This window comes from Ptychodera flava, chromosome 3 (genome assembly GCF_041260155.1).
Source record: "Ptychodera flava strain L36383 chromosome 3, AS_Pfla_20210202, whole genome shotgun sequence".
Taxonomy (NCBI): Eukaryota; Metazoa; Hemichordata; class Enteropneusta; family Ptychoderidae; genus Ptychodera; species Ptychodera flava.
In genome coordinates this window covers 45,352,902-45,379,224 of record NC_091930.1, presented here as the reverse complement: position 1 = coordinate 45,379,224, position 26,323 = coordinate 45,352,902, and the positions used below count along the sequence as shown (strand labels likewise).

General features: G+C 37.4%; 1 protein-coding gene across 1 annotated transcript in view; it reads left to right on the top strand.

Moving 5' to 3' along the window:
* The window catches only part of LOC139130121 (arylsulfatase I-like), a 34,107-nt gene that overhangs the window by 6,600 nt on the left and 1,184 nt on the right, over positions 1 to 26,323 (top strand). Inside the window, exons 2-14 of the mRNA XM_070695840.1 lie at positions 1,223 to 1,334; positions 2,070 to 2,121; positions 8,089 to 8,192; positions 8,887 to 8,989; positions 9,400 to 9,464; positions 10,123 to 10,224; positions 12,730 to 12,793; positions 18,183 to 18,280; positions 19,822 to 19,964; positions 20,777 to 20,838; positions 22,037 to 22,148; positions 22,454 to 22,497; positions 23,395 to 23,490. Of these exons, the coding sequence (XP_070551941.1) occupies positions 10,186 to 10,224; positions 12,730 to 12,793; positions 18,183 to 18,280; positions 19,822 to 19,964; positions 20,777 to 20,838; positions 22,037 to 22,148; positions 22,454 to 22,497; positions 23,395 to 23,490 (658 nt within the window). The 5' untranslated portion in view covers positions 1,223 to 1,334; positions 2,070 to 2,121; positions 8,089 to 8,192; ... (1 more) ...; positions 9,400 to 9,464; positions 10,123 to 10,185. The remainder of the gene's footprint in view (positions 1 to 1,222; positions 1,335 to 2,069; positions 2,122 to 8,088; positions 8,193 to 8,886; positions 8,990 to 9,399; positions 9,465 to 10,122; positions 10,225 to 12,729; positions 12,794 to 18,182; positions 18,281 to 19,821; positions 19,965 to 20,776; positions 20,839 to 22,036; positions 22,149 to 22,453; positions 22,498 to 23,394; positions 23,491 to 26,323) is intronic.

The following is a 26,323-nucleotide window of genomic DNA, read 5'->3' as shown; positions in this document are numbered from 1 at the left end:
ACATCTTCGCCTATGTTCTTCTACACACTCTAGAATTTTAATTGTATTTTCATTTACCGAAGCACCCGTCTTAACTAATGTAAATTAATTTGAAGAACAAAACTACATTGCATCCCATCAAGTTTAAAGAGACAAAGTCAGCCACTTTTCATGAGTTTTATTTGATATGAGACACTATTTATATTGTTATAACGCCGAGATAATACAGCATCGTACGCAGGGCTAAGGTTAGGGTGTAACCTACCATAGTGTTCTTTGAGTAACATACCCTACGTATACTCTACGACTTAAGTTTTATAAGAAAAATACGCTTTGTATACCCCAGCACGAAATGCATCATGGAACCGGTCGTGGCTAGCTACCGAGACGGCCGACGGGAACGGACGATTGAAATTCGTTTTTGTATGTTACGAATTGGCACCCAAAAATCGACCCCATTTTAGACCCTGGTTTACAGTGGAATTGACAACCCTATTTTAGACCAAGTTTGTGAAATACCAATCCCATCGGGTGGCACTCATACTTTTTGGCAAGCAATTGAAGTGCTCCCCTATAAGTGACCGTGTATAATAATAACTACAATAATAATAAAAATAATTATAATTTATTGCTAGGTTGTAAATATAGGATTTACATCACTTATGTGGCAATATTAGTGTTATAAAAAAATGAGTTCAAACTTTTCTCCAATAAAGATAAGGTAGTACAATGTAATAATAGTAGCTAATAATAAATATAACTAGGTTTCTCTTTGTTTATATAAAGTACAGATACAATAAACTTACCATAAGCTTACCAGTGGCAGTTTGTGCAAACCTATCTCTCAACCCAATGTCATTCTTGTTTGGAAGACTTTCATGACATATCAGAAAAAAAAAAGTTGTTTCCGTTTTGCATAGATGACGAAGACATTCTTGAAGAAGAAGTTTAATCGAAGTAACACGAACGGTAACTTTGCTTCTGTGTCTGCGATCCGACACTACAGCTTATCCATTGTTTCAAAACATGACTGAGAGACGTGTGGAGATGTGCAATACGTGAATTCTTTTATCAAAAAATGTAATGGAATACATCGTCGGGGTTAAGTAAATTACTTCCAAGCAGTTCTGGTAATTTTTAAAGTTGACTCGTGTTGTAAATGGACTGAACGGCTATTGCTAAATTATCAATGTCAGCACTGATCTCTCTTTCTTCTCTCTGCTCCTTTTCTCTTTCTTCTAAGGTTGGGCTGATGTTGGTTACAACAATCCTTACGTCATCACCCCGACCATCGATAAGCTTGCAAGAGAAGGTGTCATTCTAAATCAATCCTATGTGTCGCAATCGTGCAGTCCGTGAGTACCATACTCTCTAATACCTACACTATTTTGGCAATATGACGAATAAAATAGCTTCGCCTCTTGAATAAAAATGTGTCGCAGAAATAGATGCAGGGCACAAGCAGACACATTAAAGACTGACGCTTTTGAATTTTTCTTTGGTTAACCAGTTTTTGCCATGAATTAAATGACAAAAACCTTGCTCAACTTTAATAATGTAACTTCTAGGCTTTTTTAAAGTCTTGATCCCGAAAAGTATATAAAATGCGGATTATTTCTATATTAAAAGCATCCGTTAGCTATGCAAATTATGAGGTTTAATTAACATATGAAGCACAATTGGAAGTAGATTTGTGTGTTTATTTGGACGTTCATCTTCGTGAGTATGTTTGTTGGTGACGAACGTGCAATATTCATGAGACTGACAAACGTGCTCACACATTGAATATTTCAACATGGCATCTGAGGTTATGTATGTATTATGCAATATTAACTTCATAGAAGTACTTATTTCTGATATAAATCGGCGTGAGCCTTTGTTATTCTTTCGATCTATTACCTTAATATTATATCTTGTTTTAAATCATTTATGTAGGTGATTTTTGGTTAGATAAAAGTTTGAGGAAGACAAAAGAGCAGCGTCAAATACGCAAAATTATACAAACTACAACAACTTCATCCTCCAAACTGTACCATGTTCAATCAAAAAAGGGAAAACGTGCGTTATTCATGTCTAAAATATCATTTCAGATCTAGAGCGGCTTTCATGAGTGGATATTATTCCTACCGTTTGGGTTTCCAGGTAGGTTAAAAGGAAACAATGCCGTGATCAATTGAATATTATTATCTTTAATTACAAAGCGATATGAAATAAAAAAGCCCAATTAACAAAATCATTTGAGGTAAATCATTTTTTAATAGGTCCAAGGAAAAAAAAGAAAATGACAAATACAATAAATGTCATCTTCGAAAACTTTTAGCGATAGTACAGGGTGTCCGAAAAGGGACCCTTCTACTGCGCTAGAATCGTCAAAATTGACCAAAAGTGACAAATTTAGTGTAAGTTATGGCAAGGAATTAAAGAATTACATGATATCCGTATCTACACTAGAAATCCGTAACTGATATAACTTATCTAATTTCTTGCATGAGTATCTTCAATACATATTATGAAGTAAAACGAATTACAATGTAAAATATAACAGGTATGGATTGTATCACTAACGCATTATAATAATGTAACGCATTTTGCCCCCCCCCCAAAATATGAGACACTTTCGTTAGAATTAGGTTCACGTGAGTGACCAATGCTCTTTCACTATTATACTTTCATCATTACATCTTGATTAAGGAGCTATAGTCGGCTGAAAATATGGTGTGACCCCAAAAAATTGCTACAAAAGGGTTTTCAACGGTTTTTTATAGAGTCAAATGTGCTTAATAACATAAAAAAAGTCTACCAAAATCTGACCACCGGATCCGTGTCATTTTCAAGATGGCGTCCAAAATGGCCGCCATATACTTAAAATGGCCATAACTACTTAAATATTAACCCTAGACTAGTGATGTCTGTGTCTACCACGATGTTTTAGTGGTTTAGGAATCCACGTACTATATCTAGATTATAGGCAAGTGATCATAAGTCCCATAACATGCATATTTATACATGTATTAACAATAATCACTGTCACATTCTTCGTCCACAGAACGTGTTGCTTATGTGGATTTTCACAATTTCCGAGGTTTAATAGGTAGTAAAGGGAAAGCAAGTCCACACATCGTTCATATTTATATTGTTTGCGTTTTGTGTATGAAATTGTGTATTATTTTTTTAAGTGTATCTCATGTTTGGCTGTTTTATGTAAAATGTTGTTTAGCCATTGCGAGACGTACCCGTAATCTACACGTCTTGATGTTACTCCGCACTGGAGTGGAGAGACTAGTGTGATACTGCAATCCTTTGGCGCTGCGTTTCGAAAACAGAGTTTTCTTCATCAGTCGCTTAAAATTCATTTTGACTGATGAGACGTGTTGAATGGTTGATTGTTTTTATTTTGGTAGTTACGTTGTTCCACATACGTTTGTTTTCAAGTAGGGAAGCTAGAATGTCTACTGTTTGGTCTTGTTGTGTTTGTGTAGGTTCGTGTGAACCTGAGTTCGAGCTGTTGTCGCTTTTGTGAAGTCTTGCGCTTATAAGTGTATCGCCTATATTTTTGTTCCTTCTATATGCAATTATTGGTTGATTTTGGAACAGGTTTTTTAGTGTTTCGTCTTTTTCAAGTTCACTGTCAGGGCTTGCTTGAATTTTGTCGTTTCGATGTACGGGCTATATGTTGTTATGAAGACTACTGTATTGTTGGTGGCGTTCTTTCCTTCTTTTATGTTGTCGAAGCCGTCTTTTTCTGCTTTTATGATATGTTTGTCTGATAATGCAATCTATTTCATTTTTTATATCGTCGGTCTTGTAATTTGTCACTCAATTGTGTGACTTTCTGTGTAAAATCGGCTTCGTTGTTGCATGTTCTGATGTATCGTAATGTTTCACCTTTGATCAGACCTTTGGATGTTGCTGTCGGATGGCATGAGTTTCTTTGTAAGAGCTGGAATGTATCTGTTGGTTTTATGTGTGTCTTGTTGTCGAGAATGTTCTTTATGTTGTATCGACGACCTTTGTAGATAGTCAGGTTTAAATATATGATTTCTTGAGAGGAGCTTTCAAATGAAAATTTGAAAGTAGGATGCATTTTGTTGATGTTTGATATAAATTCATTGAGTTCGTATTGTGTTCCGATGAAAATCAGAAAAACATCATCCCTGAACCTCAACCAGGTCGGTATTTGTTTCTGTCTCATGATATGTCATATCTGCTATTTCAGGAGACGAGAGAGACCCCATAGAGCACACTATATTGGCCGGTAGAACTCATCGTTGAATTCAAATGTGTTGTTTTTTAAGATTATTTCTAGCAGAGCTATCATGTATTTCGTTGGTGGCTGCTTGATTATCTAATTGTTTGATGATCTTTCCTGATTTAATGCTCTGCCGACTGATTCAACTGCCTCATTATTTGGTGTATTTGTGTACATTGAAATTACATCTAGTGTTGCTAGTGTTGCATTGGCTGGAACTTTGATTGTCTCAATTTCCCGTATAAAGTCTGTTGTATCTTTGATGTATGTTGGTTGTTTCTTGACGATTTGTTTGAGAAAGTGGTCAATGAATTCTTATATGTTAAATATTGGACTAGAGCTTCCACTTATAATTGGCCGTCCTACGAGCTTAGTTCCTGGTGGTGGCATTTTATGTATTTTTGGTAGAAGGTACCAAAGTGGTTTTCTTATTTTTCTATTGACTGGGTTCAATTTTTTTCATATATGGGATAGTCAATGTGTTTTTCATTGTACATTTCTGTTGTGAGATTGTGTATGTCTTCTATTGTAGTAATTGTGTCATCTCTTGCCAATTTTGTGTACATCGTTGATTGCCAAGTTAACGTTGGCACTCTCTTATGTAATCGTCAATGTTTAAAGCTGCTGTCCCCGTCCTTTATCATATGGTTTGATGGTTATCTTCTTGCTTTTCGAAAGCGTTTTCAACGCTTTTTATTCTGCATATGTCATGTTGGTTTTTGCGTTTCGAGTAGGTGTGTTAACAATGGCCAATTTTACGCTTCCAAATAATTTTCTAGCTTTGAGTTCTCAGTTGTATGTGGGATCCATTTGTAGTTCATTTTGAATGGGTGTTGTCCGGTTATCAAAGAGCGTCCAAAAATTACATAACCAAGCAGCAACCAACGAAGTACATGATAGCTCTGCTAAAAATAATCTTAAAAAACAAAACATTTGAATTCAATGACGAATTCTACCGGCAAATATAGGGTGCTCTATGGGGTGTCCCTCGTTGCCGGAAATAGCAGATATTACATTTCACGAGACAGAAATGAGAATAATACAGAAACATAAACGACAAATACCGACCTGGCCGAGGTTCAGGAACGATGTTTTTCTGACTTTCATCGGAACACAATACGAACTCAATGAATTCATATCAAACATCAACAAAACGCATCCTACTTTCAAATTTTCGTTTGGAAGCTCCTCTCGAGAAATCATATATTTAGACCTGACTATATACAAAGGTCGTCGATACAACATAAAAGAAAATTCTCGACAACAAGACACACATAAAACCAACAGATACATTCCAGTTCTTACAAAGAAACTCATGCCATCCGACAGCAACATCCAAAGGTCTGATCAAAGGTGAAACATTACGATACATCAGAACATGCAACAACGAAGCCGATTTTCCACAGAAAGTCACACAATTTAGTGAAAAATTACAAGACCGACAATATAAAAAACCGCAATCATACGGTGTCACTCACATTTGATCAGAATTGGAACATACCAGTATGGGTACCAAAGATCAACAATAAATGTAGTTTCTATCTGTTCAGTGCAGGAAAATTCTACCTTTATGTAATGACAATGATGTCTGCACAGTACAATCAGAAAAACAACAAGAAATATTTAAACCAGAAAAACAAGAATGACAAGAGTAAATAACGTCTGAAACTTTAGGTACTGGTTGTCAACTTTAGTCTTAGTTTGAGCAGGTCTGTTAATTTGTAACAGTTCATAAAATGGCAGGAAATGACTCAAGGTCAGTGGAGTAGCCTGTTTCAGTCACTGGCATGCCATCACACCTCTACATTTGCAGGATTTCCCTTTTTCTTACCTCATTTGCAGATTTTTGACACTGACGTGTTCATTTGAACAACGTCACATCCAAACCCCTGCATCTACCTGTACACCAAATACTGAGATGGTAGCTTTGGCGGTATGGGAGCTTTTGCGTGTGACGGACATACATCCACACATACATACCCACATACATACATACATACAGACATACAGACGCCACCGACTCATCATATAAGCTCTTTCTGGTATTTATATACATACCAAATATGAGCCAAAAATGAAATAGAACGCATTATCAGAGAAACAGATCATAAAAGCAGAAAAAGATAGCTTAAACAACAAAAAGAAAGAAAGAACGCCACCAACAATACAGTAGTCTTCATAACAACACATAGCCCGTATATCGAAACGACAAAATCAAGCAAGCCCTGACAGAAAACTGGAGTTAACTTGAAAAACACGAAACACTAAAAAACTGTTCCAAAATCAACCAACAATCGCATATAGAAGGAACAGAAATATAGGCGACACACTTATAAGCGCAAGACTTCACAAAAGCGACAACAGCTCGAACTCAGGTTCACACGAACCTACACAAACACAAACACAAACAGACCAAACAGTAGACATTCTAGCTTCCCTACTTGAACAACAAACGTATGTGGAACAACATACTACCAAATAAAAACAATCAACCATTCAACACGTCTCACGAGTCAAAAATGAATTTTAAGCGACTGATGAAGAAAACTCTGTTTTCGAAACGCAAAGGATCACAGTGTCACACTAGTCACTCCGCTCCAGTGCGGAGTAACATCAAGACGTGTAGATTACGGGTACGTCTCGCCATGGCTGAGCAACATTTTACATAAAACAGCCACAAATGATATACACTTATATTATACACAATTATATACACAAAAAGCAAACAACCCAAATATGAACGATGTGTAGAGTTGCTTTCCCTTTACTACCTAACCTCGGAAATTGTGAAAATCCACATAAGCAACACGTTCTGTGGAAGACTGTGATAGTGATTATTTTTAATACATGTATAAATACGCATATTATGGGACTTCTGATCACTTGCCTATAATCTAGATATGATACGTGGATTCCTAAACCACTAAAACATGGTGGTAGACACAGACATTATTAGTCTAGGTTTAATATTTAAGTAGTTATGGCCATTTTAAGTATATGGCGGCCATTTTGGATGCCATCTTGAAAATGACACGTTTCCGGTGGTCAGATTTTGGTAGACTTTTAGTACGTTATTAAGCACATTTGACTCTATAAAAAAACCGTTGAGAAACCTTTTGTAGCAATTTTTTAGGGTAAGGTCATTTTTTTTCATAAATGCAGCCGACTACTATTATTGTGAACATTCACAGTCTGCAGAGGAGTGGAGGAAATAGGCTTTCATTGGCTTCGCACCTGTAAATGGAGAGCCAACCCCATTGAACGTTTTCCTTCATCACCTGATATCACATAACATAAGTGAAATTATCTGTCGTTACCCTTTTTTTGTCAATAGTCCAGTGCAAGCCTGTCACTCGCACACAATTTATTTGGTAAAGTGTTATTTTTCACTTGATTCGTGGCATTATAATACGAATAGAGGCCAGAGGAATGCCAAAGAAACGAGTTATGTTGAGAACAATCTTTGAATTATTCTCTAGCCCTTGCCAATAATTATAAATTTATTCCTTAAATCGCTATTGTCGCAGTTTTCAAATAATAATGGCCGAATCTCTTACTTCTGGTAGTGAAGACGCAAACTATAGTGTTGTCTCGATGAACTCATTTCAATCACGAACAGCCATATTAAATATTTACTTGTCGAGATAGAAGCAGAGACAAAGTGCCTACATGAAATCAATTAAAGTGGCCAGTTCCTTTTGACGTTCCCTGATCAAACAAAGTAAATGCGAAAATATGATACGATAATGCAACTTACATCATGCTATTTCATGTTATTTGTTTTTATTGCGAAAAAGATCAGACGTTTGATATATACAAATGTATCTAGTCTCTCATTTATTTAGAATATTACCTTTCAGACTGGAGCGATGAAGCACAAGCTACCTCGCGGACTCCCATTAAATGTAACAACTTTGCCAAGAACACTTCGAGATCTAGGCTATTCAACGTATATGGTTGGAAAGTAACTATAGACTCGTTATTTCATCTAGCAGCTTGTATTTTCTTTTACAAACCGTAGATTGCATTCCGTACTGCGTTAGAGCTATCATACGATAGGCCAGAATTTTAACCTTGTGCATGTGCAAGCTTGTAATCGCTCCAATGAAAGCAAAGCTCGCAGCACAAAATCTGCTTAACGACAGGGGCGTCACGTCTGGTCTAATGCAGTTTTGAATTCGGTGTTTGACAGAGAAAGGATTACAGTATAGACGGGAACATATAGCTATTTGTACCTTCTGTAACCTTCCCTATCTGGTGTTATGTTAATATTTGTGCATCCCTGACTGCACAAGAAGAAAAATAAGCTAACTGGTTATAAGATAATACATCCTTTATTTATTTTCAATCGAACGACATCACGTTTTTAATATATTTGTAACACCCTCTTTGATCATTCGACTGTACTTAGTTTTGAAAAACAATCCGCGTGTATCATAGGCTCAGCACTTCAAAAAATCGAAAGTTTGCGGTTCGTGAATTTGAGCAACTCATGCCATGCACGGAAAACAACATTATTACGCGTTCAGAACGTGATTCGGACTTTACATGCCAATGGCGGTCTATAGTAGACGGTTTATATTTACAGCAGGCGTAGGTTAGCCTCATACGATCGGCTTTTTTGTCTCTTGCTAAATGTTGTTCAATATCATTCTCAGGTGGCATTTAGGGTTCTGCAAAGTGGAATACACACCTACAAGGCGTGGATTTGACAGATTTTATGGCTTCTATTTAGCTCGGAAGATTATTACACGCACTACAGTAAGCACTCACTTTGCTCTATATCTAATATAATTGCACATCGCAACTTGAAAGTTTTGATTTACTTATGCAACCACGTTTATGCTTTGCTGTGGTCCTTATCAAATGAAAAAGTAAAATAATATAAAAACAATATCATAGGCATCTGTTTCAACGCCAGGTTCACTTAATTTTACAAAACAAACCATGAAAAACTATTTTTGTGTCGTCAACGAATTGTATTTAACGCTATCGCCATACAAAATAAGTTAGTGACACCAGTCGAATCTCTATAAGATTACAACGTATAAAGCTAAGTCATGGCACTATCTATCGATTGCCCGTTGATATAAACGGGGCAAGCGCTATGCGTTCAACATTTTTCAGTTAAAACTTTATATTAATGGTGTTCCTAATTATTGGCTTAAAAGGTGGTGGCTTGGACCTTCACGACAACTTTGATCCAGACTGGAGTCAAAACGGAACATATTCGTCGGTGAGTATTCAGAATTAGGTACTAGATAGTTGCTTCTTGCCTAACGATGTTACGCTGGCACGCTTGCCTCAGTTTTGCAAGCTTAATTACCATGTTTAAGACTTCAGGTTAATCGTTTTGCTGGCAAACATGCTACCAAGATTTATACCTGTCACAGTAACATTATTGTGTAACAGTTCATCAATCAAATAAAAAACACTTAATGTCTACTTTCATTTGGAAATATCCAATTATATGCAATTCCAAAGATACCCTGTTTAATGGACAAAGTTTCGTGGGAAAAATATGGGTGTTTTTCACATAAAGAATCAAGCAAAATAAATAATGAGTAATCATAATCACAATTTGATCGCTGACAACTGGTAAATCGGACATTCGAAATCAACACGCGAACCAGCATTGAGACAATCACACAACGAACAGGATCATCAACTCTATGTAGAAATTGGTCATAAATTTAACACGATGCTACAATTTTTCCTCGATACTGTGTGTAGCCGTGATACAAAAAACATAAACCATTAGCATTCAGACTATTTGGATGGAAACATAAAAATCACATAAAAGCAACAGAGGCAACACGAATACACTAATATTTATAGCATATATCATCTCCCATACCGCCTGCATAAAAATATGGATCTCCCAAACTTTGCAGTACCTGTTCAGTGATAAGGCTGTTGATATCATACAGTCCCATGACAAGACAAGACCTTTTTTTATGTATCTTGCTTACCAAAGCGTTCACGCTCCAATGCAGGTAAGTGATCACAAAAGTGGCACTATGTATTTATGTATATATTTATATATGTATATCTTTATGTATGTATGTATGTATGTATGTATGTTTGTATGTATGTATGTATGTATGTATGTATGTATGTATGAATGTATGTATGTATGTATGTATGTATGTATGTATGTATGTATGTATGTATGTATGTATGTATGTATGTATGTATGTATGTAGGTAGGTAGGTAGGTAGGTAGGTAGGTATGTAGGTAGGTATGTATGTATGTATGTATGTATGTATGTTTGTATGTATGTATGTATGTATGTATGTATGTATGTATGTATGTATGTATGTATGTATGTATGTATGTATGTATGTATGTATGTATGTATGTATGTATGTATGTATGTATGTATGTATGTAGGTATGTAGGTAGGTAGGTAGGTAGGTAGGTAGGTAGGTAGGTAGGTAGGTAGGTAGGTAGGTAGGTAGGTAGGTAGGTAGGTAGGTAGGTAGGTAGGTAGGTAGGTAGGTATGTATGTATGTATGTATGTATGTATGTATGTATGTATGTATGTAGGTAGGTAGGTAGGTAGGTAGGTAGGTAGGTAGGTAGGTAGGTAGGTATGTAGGTAGGTAGGTATGTATGTGCGTGCGTGCGTGCGTGCGTGCGTGCGTGCATGCATGCATGCATGCATACATACATACATACATACATACATACATACATACATACATACATACATACATACATACATACATACATACATACATACATACATACATACATCAGCGTTGGAAACTACCGCCCGTCCTCCCGTCCGAGACGGGTAACTTTTCAGTCGGACGGGAGGAAAATTGTACTTCCACGTCCGTGTGTCGGGCTCTCGATAGTAGCCCATACGGCATACCCAGTAATCTCATCGATCAGCTGCTTATATAGGAATATAAAGGAAAATGAGGGCAACTCCACACGTCGGCTCTACCAAGATTTTTCAGTATTACGATATGGTGAATAAGAGGATCATTGCATTTATTTTGTGTGGAATACATGGCGAGACACCGGTGAATCGATAGTGCTTTGACCCTAGTCATGTGATCTGAGTCCCCGGTAAACCGGTTTGTTGATTGAGTGATTCGTCTTAACGGTGTTTCGGAATCAAAAATGGGGTTCCTTCATCAGTCGCTCTCGTGTTTTGTATCCCCTCCGCTTGGTTGTGTGATGAAGTCATCTTCGTCCTCGAAGAGGAGAAGCCAGATTCGTTATTGAAAGAGTTAGCCACTATTGACTGACTCTATAGTGAGCGATCCGGTGTGTGGTGTCATATTATAATTAACATGACCCAGCATCGACCGGAGTTTCTGGACGGTTATAAGGATTTTTGTTTTTGGGCATATTTTGAGCGTCGCTAGTGCTCTGTGTCAATTTTTCATGGACTTTGTAATAGATTTCGGGTCGATATTGGTGCCTGCTTTCTGGTGTTTCAAAAGCATGTTGTGAAGGGCTGTTTCTCTGTGTTTAGCCATTCCCAGGTTTCATGGTTTCGTTTACAATATTTTCTGTAAACGGCCTTTGAAATCGGTTTGGTCTGAGGAGAGTATTGGTTTATTTAAATTCATGCCGCCAACTATGATTACTTATAGGCAGCTCTCTCAGTTTTTGATTTTCTTTGCCAGATGATGTTTTCTGTATTGCTCAGCAATCTTTTCAGTTTGGTTGATTGTAGTACCAATTCGATGACAGATTGCATCTTGGTTTTATACGATAAGTTGTGGCATGAAATGGAGACAAATTTAAAAAAAAATTCAGTTTCCCCATTGTTAAAACCAAATATATAGGGGGCAGATCCTGCAGTCATTTGTAGCAGGACAGGGACTGGACTCTGATTATGAATCAGACTTTTCTGATCTCCTGGAAAGTGATGTTGGTAGTGACACTGACTTGATGTAATCTGTGATTGACTCATGTCAGCACTGATTTCATCAAGGAGACCATGCACAGATCCATGATGAAATGTCCAGTACTCGGTTATCAACACAATGTATCAGAGTGTTATCAGCATTGTTATTGTAGAAATTTTGTGTTTAAGTCCGGATTAGAATTCATTTCAAACGGTGGAATTCAGAACAGTTTGTTTGTAAGATCACAGTTAATACACATGTTGAAAATAAAGTTGTTTATAGTTTGAAGTACAAAATGGTTTTGTGTTTTTTGAATGAATGGATTTGTCAAAAATTCAGGACAGGCAACTTTCTGGCAGGACAGGCAAGTTTTGAAAGTTACCAGTCCTGATGTCTGGCAAATATGTATGTATGTATGTATGTATGTATGTATGTATGTATGTATGTATGTATGTATGTATGTATGTATGTATGTATGTATGTATGTATGTGTATGTGTGTATATATGCATGCATGCATGCATGCATGCCTGCATGCATGTATGTGTGTGTGTACGTATGTATGTATGTATGCATGAAGAACAAGGAAAAACGGGCAGACAGATTAATAGATTTAATCGTTATGAACAGGTTCCAAGGAAATATTTCGACATGTACCCACTGGTTCAAAATGAAAAGAGGCGGTCCTTACTTGGTGAGCAAATTACGTTTGTAATATTCCATTGTCACATTCTTGATTTGCCAAAAGAGAGAAATACCTTTTTCACCTTGACCCACTTAAATACCTTTTTCACCTTGACCCACTTATTTAACAACATGTAACAATACTTGAAAAGTGCGAAAAGGGTGAAATACATTTGAGTCATCTGCATAAATCATAAAATTAAAGGCACCTGCAGAATTTTGGATGTCGTTTATGTAAATCAGGAATGCTATTTGGCCAAACATTGTGCCTTGTGGATCACCACATGTAACTTCTGCCTTCTTAGAATGCACATTAGCTATATTGTCTTCTGGATTGAAGATAACGAATAAACCATTTAAATGGCAAGGCCCGTACTGCACAATATTCTAGTTTTGGAATAAGGATGTCATGATCAACTGTACCATAACATAATGCTTTTGAGAAATCAACAAATATCCAATTATTGATTCTCCTTTGTCACACAGATTGGATCAAGCTAACAATTGGCGCTTTACAACCATGTTTTTTTTTTCTAAAACCATGCAGTTTGTAAAGAATACAATTTTTTTCAAAGTAATCAATCAAACTATTATTTACAACTCTCAAAAACTTTACTAATAACAGGGTGAATGGAAATAGGTCACCATTTTTATGCAAATGCAGGTCTCTTGCTATTTGTTCGGATTATTATTGTCGTAGTCTATGAAAATATTGATTGGATTACATGACCTTTTGAGGCCTGGATGCCATACTTGACCCCCTTGTTGCATCGGAAACCGTAAGCTTATGCCACATGATAGTACACAGTGCGTCGAAAGTTCATGTGTCAGCGGGGTCTATATGAATACCAACCTCCATATTGGCGACAAAATTAAAACACAAGGACTCAAAATTTGTTAAGTGGGTGTTTTTTGTCATTCTCTAACAATCATGACTAATTTTTACGATATTTTCATGTCAGACACATTTGGCTTGTGGGAGAAATACCAGCCGTCATGTTGTTAGTTTACATTGACTGGCACACCGAAGATCGACGCAAAAAAGGTCCGACGCACAAAACTTGATGACATCTACGCGCGATGTCGTGACGTAGAACGACAAGAAAAATTGGCTTGTGCATATGATAACGATTGATATAGGACAGCGTGGTTACAGGGCTTTGCTGCCTTCCTTCCCATTTCGATGTCTGGTATGCACACATTGTGTGCACAGAACGCATGTTTTTTTACCTTACAGAAGTCTCTTAAAAGTGATGATATCTCTTCTCAGATTACATTAGACTAATTATTGTCGGAGGATGTGCTTGTTTCTGTTGATGCTATTGGTAGTGACTTTTAAAGACAAGTTAATACACCAAATAAGAAATATATTGACTGAATGATCCTTGTTTATTGATCGTGTGTACTGGTGGTCACTTGTTTTCTGTTCTCTTGCCACACCAGCTATAATCTGAAATTTGTCTGCTGCTAAATGCCTAATTTCCTAATGACGGTGTCATCTCTTGTACGGCATCCTGTAGTTTATGTAAGATAAAACCGCATGCGTTCTGTGCACAAATTGTGTGCATATAAGACATGTAAACGGGCAGGTAGGCAGCAAAGCCCAGTAGTTATACCTGGTATTATTCATTACAATATGACATCTGCATGCCAGCTGATATAGCGAGATCACTCAATGACCTGGCATTCGGAATACCAATGCAGTTTAGGCATTTACAGTCTGAGCTGACAAGATGAATACTATTTTAATAAGAGTATTCAAAAGTAACAGCTGCCCCTTTCCCCAAAAAACACACAACAAACATTCACAAATTTAAAAGGAAAGCTAATGGAAAACTGCTAAAGCAACTCAAGCAATTCATTCGACTTGAGCCAAAATATATATGAAATGGGAAAATACGCTTGCGACAGATGACGCACAACAAAACACTGATTATTATAATCTTGCTTTGAAAAGGGTGATTACATGCTTTTGGACAGAGCAACTAACAGATTAAAATGGTCCTTTTATTGTGACAAAAGTAGAATATTTGCGGAAACGTTTTACTTATCCTGAAATGGCTTTGTTTTCTTGCTATGTATGCTGCCATTCATTCTAGCAAACATAGCCAGCAAGCCCGTGATATTGGGTCCCTTAATATGGCTGCCGAGCGGTACTGGCTGGTTTTTTAATGTCGCGAGCATATTTTTGGTTGCGGCTCACTGGGGAGGCACATTTGTGTTGCCTCAATGGCGACATGGCTGTGCCGTTGATAAGTGTAAATATTGGTCAAAAGCACTGTCGAAATTAAAGATAAAAGCTACCGGTAAGAAGGACTACTAACACTGTAACAGGTCCTTTGTGAAAGTTGTCGGTCCTTCAACCTAGAAATATGTATTACAGAAAATTTGGTCTCAATCTCAATCTATTTGCATAAATGCTGGTGAATAAATTGACCCTGCTTTTTATAAAATAGACGGGGATAAAGACTGTAGTTAGTTCCAGAGACCAGCTCTGGAACTGTTAGTTTTTGCTCACTTTCCTTCTTTCTTTCTTTCTTTCTTTCTTTCTTTCTTTCTCTATTTCCGTTATTACTATCATAGAACATGCTATACACAAATTTTACCTTAATTACCCAGAATGCATTGCGACACGCTTATGACGTCATCGCTAAGCTCGGACGGGTTTTACGGGCATTTCTTGTGTGTTTATTTATTTATTTTTTATTTTGCATTGCTGAACTATCATATTGCGTTCAGCTATTAATAATTCTAGCTTTCCTTCGCTTTGTTTTTTGTTGCTTTTAGATTTTATTTTTCTCTGAATACTCGCCGTACGTGGCGGTATACTGTTTCGCTCGAATGCTCATGAGATAACAATGGCCGAGGCGGATACGATCGCTTCGCTCGCATAGAGAGAGAAAAGTAGGCTTTCCGTAAGTTTACAAGCGCGGCTGGGCACATCGTGTACCTAGGCGAGGTGGGTGTGCTCGAAAACGAAGATCAATGCAAAATTTGGATTCAAAATCGGCTGTTTTGGCGGAGAAACTGCCCGCCGTATTTCTGAGGAGCCACTAGCGGTTTTTCCTATATCAGTCTGCGACGCCGTTTAACGCCGGTAACACACAGCCCTGCGTTGCAGAGCTAGGCATTCATAGTGAACTGTCTGTCACCGCACCGGCATGCGTTGGCTGCACGTAAAAGCAACTCAACTTTCCAAGATCAAACGGTCAGTATCTTGTGAAAACAGCGACATAGCAATGAAAATTGTTTTAGTCTGTGCTTTTAATCAAATGAAAATGCACGTGGCCTCGGTTTTCAATTTCAACGGCCTAGGTCCGATTTTTCCTCTCGTCTGATCATCGTCGTAAACCACGCGCCTCTTTACGGCAACAACTCAGCGCTACCCGTCAAGCGATTGATTTTTGCGTAGGTCAGCGGAGCGAAAATTATTGCTCTGGCTCGCGAGAATGTCGTCTGATATACATTTCCATGCGTTGTCGCCCCCGTATGTATCTGTTGCGTTTTTACCGTACATGTAGGCATTTGTAATCTGTGTACTGTAATTCCCCGGACTGCCTTGCTTTTAGCTGTATTATGGTGTTTAGGCCTGCTGCTATCAGCCCTAACTATAGGTACGTGCTTGAATATTAAAATCCAAAGTACTCTTTCATTCTGCACCTATCTTTGTCACACATTCTCTTGTTTCTTCCGCTGCTCTGGTCTCTGGAACTTCGCTTTTGCTGGCAAATGCTTTCTAGTTTATTTTATATTTTATTATGGCGTAGACAAAAAATCTTAGAACAAAACTGGATAATGAATGCCATAACAAAATCTTAAAGTGTTATCATTGATCATTAATTGTTCCTTTTACATGAACTTTGCCGTCGATCATCAGCCGACGTACGACAGGGCAACGACTTTTTGAAAGACGAGAAATGTACATGACTGAGTATTTCGTCGGAATTAATAATCATACCGCATATACGACCCTCAAAAATGACTAAAATGTATGTAAATCTCCGATTGATTTACGAACGTTACGAGCGAGAGGACAATGTTGACGAGGATTTTCTTCAAGACTTCGGGGGGGGGGGTCTTTGAATCTCCATAATATGCTAAAATGAGATGAGGAGAGTCAATCCGATGTAAGGATTAGTTTGATAGCTGAAAAATGACGGAAGCCAAATTGCATTAAACAATGGTGCACACTGCTTGGAAATACATTGTGCTGGTATAGAGTGAAAGTTCAGGGACTCTTGCACCCTGACTTATCCAGGTCAAACGTTTCCCTCGATGTTTCGCAGTGTCAAATGAGGGAAAAACAGGGAAAAAAAGTATATTCATTTATAATAACGACTGGTTGAGAGAATAACAGGATACTTAAAAGGTTCAGGACAGCTTTTCGATTGGTCATGTTTTATACAAAATTGGTGCGATACATAATTTGAATAGCAGATGGCAGCCGGGTCATATGATTCATCGAAATTCAAAGGTTCGGGTGCAAGAGTTCTAAGTAGGCTAAGTGAGCCCTACGAGTGTGAAAAAGATGCATTCAACGCTCTCGGGGATCCAGCTAAATAAAAAGGCAAGAAGAAGAGGAGGAAGTAGACGAGGAGAGGGAAAGATCTCGAGCAATTACAATAGGGACCCTGCCCGCATGGGTCTTGTACCCTAAAGAAGAGGAAATCGTGATTGAATACTATAGGTGCCCTGTCTGCCTAAGGTCGGGCCCCTAAAGAAAGCTGAATTCCAGCAAAAACAATAGGAGCCCAAACCCCAGTGGGTATGACCCACTTTGTTAAATCATTTAGGACGCCTAACGTAAAAAGCAAATGGTTTCCTTGTATGTTACCAAATAAACATATGTTTATCACTGTCAAATATATCTCGATACCAAAAGAGTAAACGTTAATGGAAATTAAGTTTTTTATTTAGCTTCAGAAATAGGTGGGAGGGAGTCTGGAAATAGCATTCTTGGTGGAAAGACTGTTTCTTACTTTTATAGATAAACCCAATGATATTATTGAAATTCTGTTCGTGTAAATACCCTCCCATATTTTTGGTTTTTACCGATATTCTACTGTGTGTTGCAACTACACCAACCGACAACCTTTAAATGTTTGCAGTTCTTATTTGAGGATTAAAAGATGGTGAACGTCAAATTAAAAAAAATGTCAAAGTCACTCCTATGAATGACTGTATACTGCGTATACTGGTAATAATTCCCACAAAATATTCTCATTCATGACCGCAGATGAAAATGTCATAAAATGCGGTAAATTGCGATTTTCTAAATCAATAGCATATTGAGCATGGATTATACAATTCCAGGATTTGTCAACAATTTAAACATGTTCAATTTGAAATAGATTTTCACAGTGCTAAATGCCATATATTTCTTTTTCTCCCTGTAAAAGGTATGGTAACCGCATTAGATGATGGCATTGCAAAAGTTGTCGGCGTGTTGAAGGAAAACAGATTATGGGAAAACACCTTGCTTATATTTTCATCAGATGTAAGTCTTGCTTTTACGACCTACAGTGACGTCAAAATGCTCCGTATCATTACATTATTTTAAGGAGAATACGTACGGCCATTGAAATTTTTCTTTTTATTTTGATTCATTATCCACCATATTTTTTTCATGATGTTTTTAGCCAAAGAGCCCGACGCTATGTTAGAGAATAAAATAACCCTAATATTGCCAAGTAAACAGCCGTGAAAACTATAGTCACTGTATTCTGGTTGCAACAGGCAATAAAGCCCAAGAGAGTGTAATATATGCAAGTTCTGGGATAATGCATTGAAATCATTAAGATGTCTACGTTTATTTGTTATCATTGTATCACAAGAATGCGTTACGTATAGGTACGCTGTTTACTACTTATCGGGCTTGATGTTTGAGCTTAGAGACGATGATCACCAGGATAAATTGCAATCTTTATCAGGTCCTAATCATTTGTTTTTAGGGTTATTGGTCCACCTACATATGTCTTTAACGAAAATAAAGAGTTTACTTTTCTATCAATTTTCGAAAAGATATGTCGTTACAACAGCTCATACCTTCTGCTAACCTTCCATATCCTTCTATCGCTTTCTCTGGCTGCTTCTTCCCATCATTTCCTCTCCGCTTCCCGTCATTTGTTAATAATATAACGTTATTCACAAGATTCAGTGGCTTATGTCCGAGCAGCGCTGGTATAGCGTCTCGGACAATACTGAAGCGTACGATGTACGAGGACATTAATCCTGGTATTTGTGAATAACCTTACTATTATATACCTTTTTAGTCCAATTCTTCCCGGGAAAAAGTCAAAATTAAAGCGCTTTTGGGATGCCTGTCGCGCACTGCACTGAGCGATCGCGAGCAAACTATTCACGCATTCAGCGCGACCGCTAAGCGCTCAGAGCGGAATTTTAACCTGCGCAATTGTAGGTCGGCGACGCAATTTCACAAAAATTCATAGGTCTGACGTCTGATACCGAAACTTACTGTATGACGAAACTACATAGGTTACAGACGCAGGTGTATAATTATATCGAGTATTATATCATACCGGTATATTGATGGCGCAAATACAGCGACCTGATTGGTCGAGACGCGTAAAAAATCGTGGTATATTAGCGATATACCACTGCTGGCACACGCGCGAGCTCTCAGCTTGAGCAAATATCCGTTTTTGACTTTCCATGCCAGAATTTCAATATACTGTTATGATATAATAGCAATAAATCACATCCAGCGATGGTATACCACTCGATTTTGACCAGCTCACTTCATATATGCACTCGCTATCGCTGTTGCATATATGTCGTGAACTGGTCAAAATCTCATGGTATGCCGTCGCTGTGTGTGCTTTACTGCTTAATTATTGCATCTAAGGTTTGGCTTCTTTTATTTCCGTGAAAGTTTTTGAAACCAATTATTTTGCTCCTTCTCCTACTGACATATCTCTGTCTGTTGATGTACGTGGCAGTGACGCTGTCATTGCCTGTCTTCCCAACATTATCATATTCACCATGATCATCTTCTTCTTTTCATCGTATTTAATGTAGAATGGCGCCCCTGTAATTTGGAAGCACCAGGGAAGCAACTGGCCACTCCTGGGCATGAAACAACAATTATTTGAGGGAGGCACACGAGCCGTTGGCTTCATCCATGGCAATATTTTGGCGAAAACTGGATATACGTATAACGGGTGTGTATGTAGATTTCCGTGATATTGGTGTAATTGTTACTGTTGTTAGTCTGCAAACCTCTTTTGCGTATTGTATTTAATATCATATTGACGAGGTTAATACACAAGGCTTTCTTTCATTAGGCGTATTTTTCGCTATTTATGGGGCAAAAGATGACCCACTAGGGTCCGACCGAAGCACAACATATTGTTTTGTACGCGAATAACATATGTTGAGATTGTGCACGTAATCATCTGCGTTACTGACACTCAGCCTAAGAGCTTTAAATGGTAGTCATCTTCCGAACGTCTCAGTTTTATAGACAGTGCCCACCTCTAGCCATAGAAACGAATTTTTTGTGACTACCAAGCGGCAAAGCATGAAAATAGGTTTTGACAAAATTTGAAAAAGTACCCGGTCACGTGACTATGTTGTCGATTGCAGCTTTGAAACAATGGCGGGTGACTGGTGATGCGTGGCTACAGTGTGATGCGCGCCAGGAATGAGCGACGAGCTGCTCCATAAAACAGCAAGATTTTCAATCCCAACAGTGTAGGGACTTGAACAGCTCATCGACGAAAAATATGCAAGTGCAACCAAGCATGTTGTTATGTATGCTTACTTTTTCGAAGGACGTGTGTTACTAATGTAACTGCCTTGTAAAAATTTGTCGTGAACTCATGCTCAACATTCGTCAAAATCTCACAGTAAAGGCATGCAATATGTCTGAATATTTGCAGCATATTCATATTGCGCTTGTACCAATGGCATATAAAGTTTGAGCTCGGGGCCTTGGATGATGGCAACCCATCTCTCCACCTTTTCCTTGTAGGTTGGTGAACATAGTTGACTGGTATCCAACACTTGTTAATATTGCCGGAGGAAAAGTTACAGGTAACATTTAATCGATCATGCTATAGTCCTGACAGTGATCCCCCTAATATACATAGTGATGAATAAATGCAACATTCTCACAATGTTCGACAGAAATATGCAGGGATTAAATGCAATGAAACAGTAAAAAATCAATACAAGTAACAAAATACAATACAGCATAATACATCAAAATACGATTTAATATACACTGCAGCGAAACAACACTGCAACGATAAAATACAATTAAAAAACAATGCAACACAATGAACACCCGGTCATCTAATTTCCGTTTTCTTCGTCCAGTTTTTGCTTAGAACACTATTAAAACTAATTAGGGATAATTGGATCATCATATTTTTTCAAATTTGTCAAAAGTGTTAGTTGCAGTTGCAATGTTACAAATCACTCATAAAAACTAGTGTATAACTTAAAATGGAAAGCAGATGAGCTTATATTTGTAGACCAAACAGACATTATTTCACCATTCAATTATCACAAAATTAGTTCCAATCCTGTTTAGTGTTTTAACTTTATTGTTTGATTAAAATTGAAAATGATGTAAAACAATATTTTACCGATGTATCTGCATGCCTTATTGGTATGCTATTATTCTTTTCCTCTCTTAATCGATTTTTGACTGTGATGACTCAGCAAAACATAATGAGCCTTACCCAAAATACATCAGCGGCTGATAATTATGATACACCAATACATACCATACCAACCGTACTATATACAAAAAGATAATGCAACACTATACAAAAAATGTCAACTTGATATGATTTATGAATGGGAGTACAATGTAAGTTATGTGCATATGTACTGAGTGATGAGCAGTTTTTCTTATTAAATGAAAGTAATGTGGAGAAGTAGAACAAATATTGCGACAATATTTATGCATATGCAATAATAATTTTGATACATCGATATGAAAAGGAAAGTGAGAAGACTGTTCATTTGATAAATATATAATCTCAAGATTATTTTTCTTTGATGTTATCGTTTCTTAGTCTTCTTCGCGGACCCGTAAACTTATTGCCTTTGGCAGGAATTCCTTCGCCTCGAAGTTGTACGGCTCGGTGAAAAACACTCGTAAACAGAAATTCCGTTCATTATAAATAAATATCAAATCATATCATAGCAAGGTTTTTGTAAGATTTCAGGTAAAGAATGTAAATAAATAACAACCGATGCTTTATATTTGCTGAACGTAAAGATCCAGAAATAGATGGCATAAATGTATGGCCGGCGCTGTCGACAGGCTCTCCGTCACCGAGAAAAGAGATGGTCTATAACATCATACCAGAATGGGGAGTAGCGGCGATGAGGTATGATGATAACCAGTTGAAGAATTTGACCCCTTTTTTGCAAATAAAACACAATTTCTTTTCTAAATGATAAATCAACACATTAATTTCTTCTTCTGTCAAAACCGTTACTGTTTGTTTCAACACTGTGAAGTCCTTAACATTTGTGTATAAACGACAAATATGTGTTGCTTTTGCAGCATTAATCATGATCAAACAATGCTTTCAATATATTTATCTTTCTTTCATCGTACAGTTTTTAGTGACCATAGTTGATGATTTCTTATTGTCCTCTTTTATTCCTTTATGGTCTGAATAACTTTAAGAATTGGAAACTTCAAACTAATCAAGGGCAAGGGCCCAAATGACGGTAAGCTTCGATGTAATTTTTAACGTCCACACAACGAGAATCAAAAGTTTTCTGTATGCACTTTACATATCCTTTAGCTCTCAGCCATGGAAAATTATAAAGTTGTCAAAACATAATGAAAAGGTATATTGAATGATGACATTACGCCATCGCCGTAACTACTTCACATACTGTTTTCCGCAGTGGCTCACCACTTATAATGCGTTTTAACTTTGAAATTTGAAGCGATCTTAAATACGGCAAATCGCATCAAGGATACTCATCCGGTCCGCCTCATCCAAATCCATATCCTAACTCAAAATGATGGCTGAAAAATTATCGAGCTGTAAATGGCCAGTAGTAAACACGCTTACACAATACAAAAAGACATAACTTTTGGCATCAAAATAACACATATAGCAGGAGACATTTTTATCTAAGAAGTGACAACCAGGATCGACGGTCTCATATTCTGCGCAGACACTATATCAGTACACTCGGTAAACATTTGATCCAAGGAAACAAGGGAATATTCAGAGATTAACATTAAGATGGACAAACCAATTATTCAGTGATAATCCACGACGAAATTCTGAATGTCGAAAACTATCTGAGAGGAATTAAGAGATAAAACAGAGAAATCATCATTTGTTTTTGTAAATGTACTGTAAGCTTGAAACTAAACGTGGTATTTTCATTGTCAAGTTCACAAATAGTAGTTGTTCGCTTCGGCATTGTTTATTTTTGTTTTACTGTTTATTTGTTTTTATCTTTGTTCTGAGTTCAAGCAAAATAAAGTGCGTGTGGTGTAAATAAAGCAAAGGTAGATGTCATCACATGTCACCTCTCTCTCTCTCTCTCTCTCTCTCTCTCTCTCTCTCTCTCTCTCTCTCTCTCTCTCTCTCTCTCTCTCTCCAGCTTGTTGGATTCCACCACCAGAAGCCGAAGGGATGCTTGGCAACCCGTCTTGTATAAGCCAGAAGAAGGATGATGTTTATTTATTCCATATAAAAGGTATCTGAATCTTTCCTAGAGGAAACAGAAATGAAAATGATGCAAGACACATAATCAATGAGGACAAATAATGCATGACAAAATGATTTTCTTTGAACATAATTTTTGTAAGAGCAGGAAATGTGCGGAGAAAAAGTCGGAGAGTGCGGCGACTGCTTAACCTCAAAGGAATGCCGCATGACCATCGATATCTGCCAAAGCAAGCTCACATCATTATATTTAACCTGGATAATCTAGGACGACATTTGTGGGCAACTTCCCGTTAACATTGTTTTATTCATATGGGTTGTGACATAAAGTAGGTAGCAAGTAAATTTGTCTATTAACATTCGAAGTAATAATCTCTGATATTATTACACAACCATGGAAAGCCAATCTTAAAGAGGCACTCCCACTTGGTAACATTTTTAAAACACATTTTTTCAATGCCAACGGTCGATATGTGACATGGCGACTGCGCGCGGATCGTGAGATATCGATAAAAAACATGTCCTCAAAAAAGTTAAAGTTTGAATTCCGGTTGCCCACCTGAATTCAGCTTCCGAACATTGAACGTTCGGCACTGGAACCATTGTCAACCAAGCTATGGAGTACGAGTCTACGCTGACGCTGCTGTACGCCACAGCAGTACCACTCGCGTCAGTGAGCGGTCATGTCCCAAAGGGAGAAGGCCGAGTCCTAGTGACTCGGCAAAAAAACGAAAAAAAAAAAACAAAGTTTGCTGATTCCACCAGAATTCGCATAGGTGACTAGCACAGATAGGTGCGGTTAATACATAGTATGCATAGTGGCCGTCGCGTGGTATGCGTGCATACCACACGCGGCGGCCGCTATGTATCGAACCACGCGTAATTGTGTGGCAGACGAAAAAATGTAGTCATCAGAGGCAACTAATATTTTACACGTAAAACTGATATCTATGTGGTATTGTTTGAAAATTTAATACAACTGATTGAGAATAGTGAAAACGACAAAAACTAAGGAGAAGTTTTAAAAAAGAATTACCAGAGGTAAGGGCATTGATAATGATGTATATAAAGTCATCGCAGTAGGAGGTAAATTAATTGCGTCATTCGAACGTTTTTGGACTCCTTAGAATATCGTCAATCAGCACAACAACACACTTTCGGGGGATTTCGGGTGACAACCAGAAACGATCGTAAAACTTCGGGATGTGAAAAATACGCTCGGGAAATGACATGTTTTTATCGATATCTCGCGATCCGCGCGGAGTCGCTACGTCAACTATCGACCGTTGGCATTAAAACAATGTGTTTTAAAAATGTTACCAAGTGGGAGTGCCTCTTTAAGGACGAACGAAATTAAGGTTCCAAGACAAGAAATTGACCTTTTTAATCTAACAATTCCCTGGTTATTAATAAGCTCAGAACCCCTGTAAATGATATATTTTCTGAAAGCCTAAATATAGAGGAACATTTCGGCAATCAAAATGTTACCATTGTTTTAGATAACTATCACATTGCAGGCAATTTGCATAACCTTTCAAAAATCGGTTTTCCTTAGGTTTTGTCTCAGTACTTCAAAATATTTTCCTCAAACTTTCTGGTGTGTTTCTCAGATTTTTCATATCTTGCTTACTTTTTTATATCACAATTTTAAAAAACTTACTTAGGGTTACATTCACCGCTCTGGAAGTTTTTCTTGCATAAAAAATGGTTTAAGAAGGTTTATTACAATTCTGTACTACCCTTTGGAAGATACATAGGACATCTTGCACTCACACAAATTTCAGCCACTTGTCTCAAAGCATTGAAACAAAACATATGGAAAACTGATTTTTGAAAGGTTATGCAAATAACCTGTAACGTGATAGTAATGTAAACAATGGTGACACTATGGTAACAAAAATGTTTCCCTATATCTAGGCTTTCCGAAAATATATAATATGCCGAGGTTCTGAGCTTCTTGACTACTAGAGAATTAATAGTTTAAAAATGTCAATTCTTGTCTTGGAACCTTGAGAACATACAGATTCTTCTAGAGTATACGTGAAGCAGAAAATTATTTATTATTTATCTGTAACTGGAAATTAATACAAACGTCTGCTCGTTGTCGATGCCCTGTACTTCAATCAGATATAGAAAAATGAAGTTATAGAATTGTTGATTCATTTACCAGACTACGGCCTCTTTGTAAACAACATGACGTTGAAGACCAATATCTTTTTCTTTTTGTGTCCATTGTATTACGGGTTACAGAAAATTATATTGCCATGCCCTGCCCGTCACGTTTTGATTGGTCGAGCTAAACCACATGACTGACCACAAATACACAGTAATGGTTTGTTAACATGCCCTTGAATATGAATTATAAGATAAACAACTCAAAGTATCGTAACTTTACAGTTGAAACGTAAATCATAACCAATCACAAATTAAAATGGAGCACTTGTGGGCCTAGTTGAGGTACTTTTTTCTGAAAACCTCTCCGGATTTGCCAATTTTTTACAGCGCGCGTGACAGTGCGTCGCGTATTGCTCAATCCTGGGGCTCAGTTGTCGTTCGCTTGGAAACTTTTCGCAAATTTTGACGGTTTTATATGGTGCGAAGATAATATAATGGAAATAACAGACTTCGCCCTGATCATTAACTTTTATTTATCGGCGCGGGCTCTAGAAAAGCCAAAATTAACGGGCTTAGCAAGCCTCGCACGTTAATTTTTGGCTTTCCACTCACCCTTGCCCCTAAATTAACGTTAATGGTCCCACGTCATTTCTATACTATATACCTATCACAATAATGCAGAAACCAGACCAAATTGTCTGGTACATGGAGGATAATGTTTGACCAGGTTAGAGTTTCAAATCAAATTT